The sequence below is a fragment of the Emys orbicularis genome, chromosome 25 (assembly GCF_028017835.1).
Source record: "Emys orbicularis isolate rEmyOrb1 chromosome 25, rEmyOrb1.hap1, whole genome shotgun sequence".
Taxonomy (NCBI): Eukaryota; Metazoa; Chordata; order Testudines; family Emydidae; genus Emys; species Emys orbicularis.
Window position 1 is genome coordinate 6,276,088 of NC_088707.1, and position 11,009 is coordinate 6,287,096.

The 11,009-nt window shown below is 47.6% G+C and overlaps 1 protein-coding gene across 1 annotated transcript; it reads left to right on the plus strand.

Moving 5' to 3' along the window:
- On the plus strand, positions 1–11,009 carry UBE2Z (ubiquitin conjugating enzyme E2 Z). Its single transcript, XM_065422469.1, has 7 exons — positions 1–338; positions 2,867–2,939; positions 4,699–4,886; positions 6,291–6,402; positions 7,304–7,416; positions 8,106–8,196; positions 10,519–11,009. Exons 1-7 carry the CDS (start codon positions 1–3, stop codon positions 10,687–10,689), a joined length of 1,086 nt encoding a protein of 361 aa, XP_065278541.1. The 3' UTR covers positions 10,690–11,009.

Sequence of the window (11,009 nt, forward strand, 5' to 3'; positions counted from 1 at the left end):
ATGGCGGAGAGTCCGGCAGCGGAGGAGGCGGCCGCGGCGGCGGTGCTGGCGGCCGCCACGAGCGGCGGGGTCCCGGCGGGACCCGGGGGCGGCGGAGCGGGCAGCCCCGGCGTGTTCATCCCGGCCGAGCTGTGGGCGGCGGCCGGGTTCGGGGCGCCCCCCGCGGGGGCCGGAGTCCCGCCCGGGAGCGGCGGGGCCCCCCTCGCCGGGCTGCCCGCGGCCGCCGCCGCTGCGGCCGGGGCCGCGCTGCTCACTCACTCCGCCTTCTGGGACCCCACGGTGAGCGGCGACTGGGACAGCGAGAGGCCGAGCCCGGCCTGCCTGCTGCGGATCAAACGGTGAGCGAGCCGGCGTTCCCCGGCCCTTCCGCCTCCCCTGGAGCGGCCGGAGGCCCGGCCTCGGCCCGCCTGCTGCGGATCGAGCCGGGGACCCCAGCCCCACGGGCCTGCCCGCCCTGGGGGGGTCTGTAACTACAACCCCCGCCTCTCACGGGTCCCTCCCCCGGGATCGCGCGCCCCAAACCCCGGGGCCACCGGTGGGGAATCCCCCGTTGGCCCAGTGTCTTCCCTGCTCCACGCTCCGGGCCCAGCCAGCACCCCGCGTACCTGCTGGGGATCCAATGACCCCCCCAGTGCCGCAGTCATTTCTCTTCCTGACGGCCTCCCCCGCCCCGCGTTGCTGGGATAGCCAGGGACTTCCTTGGCGAAATCACCTCTGAGTCAATGCCCTGTCATGGTGATAGCTAGTTGTTCTGCTCTGGATTTCCCCCCCGAAAAGAGCCGGTTGTCTGTACTTGGGGCCTCCCCCCTCCCTCTAAAATGAATACAAATCCTTTCCTGACCCCTCGTGATCTCTTCCAGCTTCTTACTCTTTGAGCCTAGGGTTTTGGTCTTTGCATTACCAACACACACTGTCCCATCTGCCTGTGTATATGGAGTGGGCCCTAACCACCTGGATAGCCTATACCACATGGATGTCATCCGCATTTGTGCTAGGAACAGGACGAACTCTTCCATGTTGTTCTACTCTATGGCCTGAAGCCACCTATTGAGGCACCTATATATCCTAGGGTACTGGATGCATGTCTTTATGCTCCAGCACTTATAGCTTTCCACAGTGGAGTGTGGGGCTACCTCACTCATCACCCCTTTGGTCTTGTCCCCAGAGGTATCTGCAGATCCCTAGGTTTTAGTAGGCTTCCCCAGTGTTAGGAGAACATTCTGTGCATCAAAATCCTTTAGATTCCCTCTGGCTTTGTTGACCCAGTTTACTCTCCACTGACTGCTGCTGCTCTACAGCCAGCATGCTAATGCCACTTTTTTGTATTTATAAAGCACTTTTCCGCCAGAAGGATCCCAAAGCGATTTGCAGGCTGTATAAATGTAAGATCATGTATCCGCTTCTCGGGTGGAATGTGATCGCTGTTCTCCATGTGCAGCAATGCTGTACAGCACAGGAAATGAAGCATCCCATGGGCACGTGAAACTTCCAGGGAAATGCAGTAGACAGAATAAATTATCCACCACTGAAATTTGGCAACTCATACAGGTCAGCAGCTTCTTGCTAAAACTGCCACCATCTATTTCGTTTATCATTTTAAAGGGGGAATTAACAGAAAATTCCCCCTGTGTCCCCACCTGGTTAAACCATTCTTGCTGCTACCAGTGGCTAGGAAAATATGACTTCATACAACTCAACAGAGCATATATTTTGCCCCTTCCATGCAAGGATCTCAAAGCCCATACATTGAATTCAGCCTCACAACTGCATTTTTACAGCTGCATACAAGGGAGGCAAAGTGACTTCTCCGAGGTTAACAATGAAGCTGGGTCAGAGACAAGAGTAGTGTTCTGATCTCCTGATTCTGTCCTGTGCATTCAATACAAGATGATGCCTCACCTGACCAAAACTGCCTCTACTTAATCTATTGTGTCGGCTGTCTGCCAATGAGTGATCTGAAACCCAATGTCTCTGTGCTTCTGCAAATTAGGAGTTAGATCAGTAGGGGAATGGGTTTCTTTTTTGTGTTCCTAGATTGAATTTTATAAGGTGTTCAAGACTGGCCCACCCATCACCCTATTCTTTCATTTGCCTGAGTGGTGCTAATTGATCAATTCAGCTGCTCCTTGTCTAACTGCAGTATTAGAAGCTGCATGTAAAAGGATTGCTCACATTAGGTCTGGCATGTTGATAAACTTTAAAACAATATGTTGTTGTTTTGTTATAAATACTGGCGTTATGTCAATAGATTCTTCCTCTTCCCTCATCACAAATATCACTGCTTGCCAAATGATTGCATATCCTTGTTCTGCTGCCGCTTACAAAACTCCTACAACTTCACCATAAGATGGTACAAACTATGTTTCCAGTCCAAATGGATGAAAGCACTAACTTAATAATACTTTGTAAGAAAATGAGCTTCTCCTGTCACTTCAGAAGTTTCATCTGCTTAGTCATACTGCTGAAACTTCAGTTCAGCTCAGTTTTCTTTACAAACAGGAAGGCTTTTTGAAAATCCTTTTGTGGCTGTGTGCAACTCAGGTCAACACTGGGAGGAGCTCTTTCACTGTTAGAGGTGGAGTGCTGCTGTGTGTCCCCAACTCGCAATGAGTCATATCTGATTCCATCTCTCTTTTGTTATATATTTTGAGAGAGTGTGCACTCCTTATCTCCTACAGCTCTTCTTCTGGATAAGCAGGAACAGCTTAGCCAGAAAACAATGAAGCAGAAACAAAATAAATGCTTTCAAAGTAACAGGTTTACTTCTTTGTGTGTGTGTGTGTGTGTCACAGTCACTCTGTTCTGTTCCTTGGATTGGGCTGGACCCTGAGGGAGAAAATGGCTAATTCCTGTTTTCTTTGTTCAGGGATATCATGTCCATTTATAAGGAACCACCCCCTGGAATGTTTGTTGTGCCTGATCCCCATGATATGACTAAGGTAAGTGAATATCCAGAACTGATCCAACTCTCCCCTTCTGTGTATCTTGTTTTGCTGGCTACTTTAAGATTTAGTCCATATAAGGCTTGTCCGTATCATCTTTGGAGGGGTGGGGTGGGGATAAGAGTCTCCTAGAGCATCCTCAAAAGGTTGTAAAAGAATAAAGTAGCTTACATTTTCCTGGGGACAGTGGGAAGGGGCTGTGTTTAAAACTGGAAGAGGCTTTCAAGGAAGCTGGCTTTGTGAAGTGATAAACTGTGGCTCTGCAGATAAATCCAGTAGAGCCTCCATGGCCATGTGACTTGGTAAAGCACCAATCCTGCTGGTTTCGTGCTGCCAACGCTTGAAAACGATCAGTGGAAATGTTTGAGGAACAGCTGACTCCACTGTGAGCTATTGGATATGGGAAGCTGGGGATGGTAAATGTGGTAGTCAGGTGGCATCAGAAACTTCAGATTAGTGACCCTATTGGCCATGATTCACACCCAAGCTGAGGCAGAGAGATGTAACTTGCACTCCCTGTGCTAGCCTGCATAACTGTGCCCCAGTGGAGGTGTTTTTGGGAGAAGCCTGTTCATGTAGTTTCTGCTAAGTGTCACACTGCAGTCAGGGTACCCTAGTAAGCTTGCAGACAATGGCTGCTGACAGGATGCATTTGATGCAGTGCATCTCCCAGCCTCCGTGTGACATCCACTCTTGGGGCTGCACTGGTTTCCTGGGAGGCTCATAGTGGAGGAGAAGTTGCTGCCTCTTTTCCTGTTGCTGCAAGCTTTTCCCACCCCTCCAACAAAGTTTCCACTTCCAGGTTCCACCAGCACTAACCCTTGGCTGAATTGAGGCCTTTGGGTTTTAAGATACTGCAAGGGAATAGTTCTTTGAGAGAATTCCTATATACAAGAATACTCCATATTCTGAGTATATACTCAGTATTTTAATCATAACTTTGGCCCAACTTGATGCTGGAAGCTGAAAATACACACACGTTTTCCAACAATGCATTATATCATTGACCATGTCCTAAAGTGTCTTAGTATTGGCATCTTCTTGCAAATTATGAGGAGTTAAAAAGCATTTAAAATTGATCAAGTGATCACATTTGAAAAAGCACGGAAGGAAATAATCTTGCTCAACTAATAGCCTCGGGGGAGTAGTTTCACCTGTATGCGATCAGGATTTTCAGAGGTAACTTTACGGTGAGGAGAGAATGTGCTCCTAACCATAGGTCCTGGCTGAGGAAAGTTAGTGATCCGTTTAAGTACAAATCAGTGCAGTATCTTCAAACCAAGCAAAATCCTCTTGCTGGCAGAAATTCAGAAGTTGGAAAATAAAGCGTTGGGGATGGAAATAGGCAGTGAATATTATTTGTTCTTGTTAATTGTTTTTTGTTTTTTAAATCCTTTAACTTTTGAAAAGTCGAGCTCTTCTGATGAAGTACTGTTTACTCTGCGTTTGGCTGTGCAGACATGGAGTGGATGTATGTGCAAGTGTGCGAGGCGTGCGGCTGCCGCGGCCGCTTTGTAAAAAAAGCTACGTAGGCACGCATCGCGCACAGGTGTGGCAAAGAAATGTGCAGCAGTGGCTCAGGGTATGAGTGAGTCTGGCAGGGAGGGGAAAGAGTGGACCGTGTATGACGTGCTTGTGGGAGAAGCCTGTTCGTGAGCTCTGTGTCGGGATTTCTTGCACTTGTTCGGTTTTGTTGAGAATTTCACCGTGCTGCGCAATTTTGAAGTGGTGCGCAAGATGGGCTTTTGTTTTGCAGATTCATGCATTGATCACAGGCCCATTTGACACGCCTTATGAAGGGGGTTTCTTCTTGTTCCTGTTTCGCTGTCCTCCAGATTATCCCATCCACCCACCAAGGGTCAAACTGATGACAACAGGGAATAACACAGTGAGGTTTAACCCCAACTTCTACCGCAATGGGAAAGTCTGCCTGAGTATTCTAGGGTAAGAGGAGACTTCAGCTGTTTCAAGGGGAAGCCAGGAGTTTGCTGCAGGCAGTTCTCTGCAGTATGTGTCCCTCTCTGCATATTTAGGTCCCAATCCTGCAGTGACATCTGCCTGCACAGATCCTGCATGAAGTCACTTGTACAATGGAGGCCTTAAAGCTGCCAAAATGTAGTAAAATACGACTCTGACTTTCTTTGAACCTACAAAAGCCAGGACTGAAATTCTGTTCTCTCACGCCATTGTGCCTAAGTAGCACAGCACTCATCTCATCTCCCAGTCCCACCATAGAGTTTTGGCCTGAACTTTGCATTTCTTCTGCTTTTGTGGTTTGAAGGCCGACCCTTATTGTTGTTTGAATGTAGATTTTTTGTGGTTTTAATTTCCCGTGTGTGTGTGGTTTTTAAAAAGAAAATAGAAATTAAAAAAAAAAAAGCCACTAAGAACTCCCTGGAAAGCTGTTTAACTGCTTCTCTGCTTCCGCCTGTGCTTGGCGCAAAACCATGAGTAGTATAATTATTTTAAGTCCCCACTAGAGCACTGCCTATTCAAACAGTGGTTTTACAAACTTAGGCTCCAATTCTGCAGATGCTTAATTTTAAGCATGTGAGCAGTCCCATTAGCTTCAATTGGACTACTGTGCTTAAAGAACATGTATTGATGGTCCCAATCCTGCAAACGCATCATCCCGTCCCTAACATGTTAACAATGTAAGGGCATGATCTTGAGCACAGCTGGGCGTCACGCCCATGCAAGCTGCAGATGCTCATTGTCTCTTAGGGTTGGGGTCTAAATTAGAGCAAACACAGAACAACGGTTTAAGGAAGGAAGATGATTGATGTGAAGGGAGGGGGTGGGTTTGAAGCGGGAGGCACTTGACCACCTCAGGCTCTTGGGACGTGCATCAAACTGAAAGGCAGGGGGAGGTGGAGGCAAAGGGAGCAGTAAAAATGAAAGGGTTTAGAAAGTATCTCATGTGCCAGGTGCATCCCTCTTTTGAAATGCTGCCATTCCAGTGGGGGGGGAAAGGATCTATAGCAAAAGGGTTAAGGGCGGCCAATGCAGAATCTTTTTTTTTTTTCTAGCAATGTCCCTCTGCATGTGGAATAACACAGTGAGGTTTAACCCCAACTTCTACCGCAATGGGGAAGTCTGCCTGAGTATTCTAACTCTAACACTAACTTCACCCATAAAAGCTTCTGAACACTGCAGATCATTGGGGGCTCTTTTGGGCTCCCTGTTTTTCTTGTCCACTTCCCCTTCTGGGTAGTCCCCGCTTAGCTTTTTCTGATTTCCTAAACTGGAGTTTGTTGACTTGGAGAGTGGTAATGGTGAAAGGGGAGGTCACTGAGTCATATTGTAGGTCTCGTGTTTAAATACGTTCCTGTGTTTATGATGTTTCAGCACTTGGACTGGTCCTGCTTGGAGCCCAGCACAGAGTATCTCTTCAGTCCTCATCTCCATACAGTCTCTGATGACTGAAAACCCCTATCACAACGAACCTGGCTTTGAGCAGGTAATAGCTCTGATTCTGAGCACGGTTTACTCCAGTTCTGAAATGACTTGACTCCTGTGTTTTCTCCCCCCCGCTCCCCCACTCCAACTGTGAATTCCCTTTTGCAGAGAGACAATTAGTCATCCCGAGGCTATGCAAGTCTTTGGTGTTAGATACCAGCGATGGTAGCTGAAGTGTATACTTCTGGGCAAAAGGGAGTGTTGTGTTGTAGTAGTTCAAGAACGGGGAGATTCCTACTTTCTGTTTCATTCTTTGCTGCTGAGTTGCTGTGACCTTGAGTAAATCTGTTAACTGCGCCAAGCCCCAATTTACCCCACATATAAAATGGATATGATACTACCTGACTTGCAGAAGAGCTCAAATGTTTGTAATGCCTTTTGAGATTTTTATGGTGGAATATCCTGTCAGTGCTAATGGTCACCTGGCTTAAATACACAGAGCATGGGTTAAAAAAGTGTTGGCACTCATGCCACAGAGCCAATGCCACGGATCCCATTTTAACTGACATTATAAGTAAGGTAGTGGAATTAACTGGAAACGTACAGGAAACTGACTATATCTGCAGGGGCTTTTTCTAGTTCTGTCAATCTCTGCTGAAAGTAAATGGCTTCCCTGGGAGGTATTGTTATGTCATACGTGAACCAAACTGCTCAGGTTATCCTGGCCTTCAGTCCCGGAGAGAGAGTGTTGTGCTGGCTTTAGCTGAGTTGATCCATCTCCTCAGCTACCCGAATCCTGTGGAATCTCTTACCAGCTTTTCAGCATAAACTAGATCACTGTACTTGGAGCAGGCAGATCTGAGGAGAGTTCGCTGGGGAGTGTGAAATCCTTCTGGCCCGAGGGGAAGGGATAATAGCCATTCACACCACACTGGACTCAGTGGAGCAATTTACGTTTACAGGAGAGGCACCCTGGGGATAGTAAGAACTATAACGAGTGCATTCGGCATGAGACCATCCGAGTAGCTGTGTGCGACATGCTGGAAGGAAAATGTCCCTGTCCTGAGCCTTTACGGTAGGTAATGGGGATAAGGAGTGGCCCCACCTTGCTCTGAACAGTCAGGGTCCGCTTTAACTGGGCGCTTCTATATGCTTCATGTTCACTTGCTGAGTCGCTGTTAGGGGCTGGATCTCTGTTGAAGGGGCAGTGTCATACGTTGGAACTCTTCTCTGGGTGTTTCTGAACTCCTGAGTTCCAGTCCTAGCTGAGTCACTGTGGGCACCGCTAAACCCCTGTTCCCGTTCCCATATTGTAAAGGGGGATGATGTGTCCCTGTCTTGCACGGGTGGATGGCTAATTGTTCCTGATGTGTATCGAATATAATATTTATACAGCCCCTGTACTTGTTCCCTGCCCTGCTTTTGTCTCACTATACATCCAGTTGCTATATGACCTCCTCTCCTGCACACTCTTGTTCCTGTATGGTGTGATTCAGTCAGGGTAGTGACACAAGTTAATGCAAACCCCATGTGGCTGAGGTTCCGCTGAGCAGCGGAATGGTTGCCTCAGTTGCCAGGGCAGATTTTTTTGAACGCTTGGATCATCCTCGTAAATGTTTAAGGCATTTTAAGGAGTGTTGTGGATTAGATGAATGACAGGTTTGCTTAACTGAATGGAGCCTCATGTGGCCACGAGGCAATGAGTCCATTGCTTAAATGCTCGCTCATCCTGCATTGACCATGTGCTCTTTTGTGGCGTTCCAGGGGTGTTATGGAGAAGTCTTTCATGGAATACTTTGACTTCTACGAGGGTGCGTGCAAAGAGAGGCTTCACCTCCAAGGACAGACCATGCAGGTAAGCAGCTGGCAACCCTCCTTTCCATGCTACGGCTTCATTAGAAGGGCACAGTTTAATGACCTGTTAGGTTGTAAGAAATGAAAGTGGTGATATGCCAGCTATGTGGTGTAAAGTGATGTCTGCTTGCTGAGATGGGGCCACAGCTCTTTTTTTATCCTGGCTACCTTGGCTGAAGGAGGTAATCAGCTTGCCTCTAGACATGGCTAATTTAGGAGGGAGGAGAATGGGAGTTCGTTGAAGGGTAGAATTTCTTAAATTCTCTCCAGACATGTGCTTTGATTTCGCATCTGCCATGAAATAAGGCTATGAGAAATTCCTATTGTTGTTTGTGTTAGGGGGAAAAACAGTGTACTAAGTGTCTGCTTAATTCTCTCTCTGTTGGTGCCAATTGTACTTCATTTGAAAGTTTCCTCTGAAAGCCAGAAGGGGAGGGGAGAATACACCAGCTTAAATGTGCTTGTATTTCCTCTTCATGTGGATCAGGGCCATAAAGGTAGTACTGGATGCGGCCCACATAACACATTGTGGGCCCCATATGTGGCCGACAATGATAAATAGGTTGAGAACCACTGGTCTATCCTCTGACTCATGCTAAGAGAATAGGAAATTACCACCACCGCTTGGACAATGGTGTGATTCCAGTAGGGCAGTTCCTATGTCCCTATCAAAGGTTTAGCTAGCTGGTATTTTTTCTGCTGGCTCTGGCTATTTTGGGTGCTTTAGAGGAAATCCTAAAACTCCTGTGATGCTGCTAATCTCTTCTTAAGGGCCCCATCGCTATGTTACTTAGTAATTCTGCAATACAATCCTGAGAAGTGGGGGAGAGGTTTCTTCCCGCTCTCCAATCCTGAGAATCAGCTGGTAACTCTTGTAATTTTTATCTGCGGTAGCCTAAGTGAGGAATCAAAGGTGCTTTGCTGAGGCCTTGAGGTGCCGAGTGCCTTCAATTTCCATTGATTTCGCTGACCCAGTACAAGCCACTGGGCTTTTCCTAGCACTGCTCCTGAGCCACTCATCAGAACCCCCCCCCCCCCCCCCCGCTGATTGCTAAGATATTTCGGTATGAATAGAACAGAAGAAGCTTCTAATCAGCCATCTCCCGTCTGCTCATTAAAAGATAACCACCTCCCTCTTCCATCAATGGTGATAATTTTACAACCTAATATCTGCCCATGCCCTTTATTGTCAACAAACAGCTCCGTAATCCATAAAATTAGAGCACCCGCAATGCTTGACAAAAGCAGACCGCTTGTGTTTGGACTGAATAGTGCCACCAGGCAACACTGTCTGACTCACATCAGTTGGAATCTTTAGTACAGCGACTAGAGGCTGTCATGTAAAAACCACATGACTTGCGGGGTTATTCGGGAATGGCACCGATCACATTCTACGGTCATAACTGCTGCAGCTGCAAGGAGCAGAGGTTCAATTTATCATTGTAGCACCCAGGAACCCCATTGTGCTGGGCGCTGTACACACACAGTGCTGGTCTTACAGTGGTAGCGATTGCGGTGTTCCTGTCCCCAACCGTCCTAAATTGTAGCATAGACACTTCATTAGATGAACCGTAGATAAAAGAATGAACTGTGTGAAAACGAAGCCATTCCAAAATGTTGGGGTCAGTGTCGTCGTCAGCTTCCCCACATAAGCATAGTGTTTGGGAAAGAAGTTGGCTTTTCAGTTTTGGAGTCTAACGTCATCCTATTGATCCCAGAGCAGGTACAGCATGGGCAGTGCAAGCTTCCTCCCAATCGCTCTGCCAATGTGGTCCTGTCAGGGTGTGAGAGTAGGAGCTAAATCTCTCTTGCCTGTTTGCTGCTGTGAGTGACTGTAGGCAAGTCTGGTCACTTGTGTGCCTCAGTTACTCCATCTGTAAAATGGGGATAATGATACTTGCCTTCCTTTATAAAGCCTCTATGCGAGGTGTTAGTAACTATGTCCGTAGTCTTTCCTACTGAGACTCACTCCCTCCTGCCTGAGATCAATTCATCAGTTCTTTGAAACTCTGGTTCAAATGCAACTAGTGTCCACTCAACCCTTCATCTGGCTGTGGAAGGTAAACTAAGTTCCCTCAAGTTTATTTTGCCTGGGTTTTTCAGATGAGCGTTTAAAAGAGCCAAGGTCCCATATGCTCTGCATTGACACTGACAAACCCCTAACACACTTGGCAAAGAGAGGTTTAACCAGTGTCTTTGGCCAAAATGTCTCTCCTTGCCATGGAGTTGTCTGCTCAGTTGCTGTTGCCTGCCCTTGCGGTGGGTGTGATGTACTTTGGCACCGTACAAGTGTGTCTCTAAATCTTACATGTTTTCCCCCCAGGATCCTTTTGGTGAGAAACGAGGCCACTTTGACTATCAGTCCCTATTAATCCGTTTGCAAGGTATTCGGCTGAAGGTGCAAGAGAAACACCAGCAGGAGAATGTAGAAATAGACTCTGACAGCAGCTCCTCGGAGACAGAGACGGACACTCAAGGGAGCTCCAAGGCTTAGAGGTCTCTCTCTAAGTGAGAAACCCAATCCTGGGGATGGTTCTGTCTTCGAACTCTAGAATTACCCGACAGACTTGAGAACCAAGCCAATCCCAGAGTGGCTAGAGCTGGAAGAGGTCTTCTGTCTCCTTTAATGCTCTGGTGGATACCAAACAAGAGGACTCCATGGTAGACAAAGCCAAGCTTGTGACAGGCTACTCTAAAAGGTACTTCCTATGCTAGAAAGCTGGAGCATGTGGCATCAGGTTATTTTGGAAACACCTACACTGGGTGGCTTTTTTTTTTCTTTATTGGATTAAAACAATGAGATGTAGAATGCAA

Bases quoted from the DNA above. Each gene is read 5' to 3' on its own strand.
- UBE2Z (XM_065422469.1), top strand. From the start codon at position 1: ATGGCGGAGAGTCCGGCAGCGGAGGAGGCGGCCGCGGCGGCGGTGCTG. The intron at 2,940-4,698 runs GTAAGTGAATAT...TTTGTTTTGCAG, and splicing joins ATCCCCATGATATGACTAAG to ATTCATGCATTGATCACAGG. The intron at 6,403-7,303 runs GTAATAGCTCTG...TTACGTTTACAG, and splicing joins ACGAACCTGGCTTTGAGCAG to GAGAGGCACCCTGGGGATAG.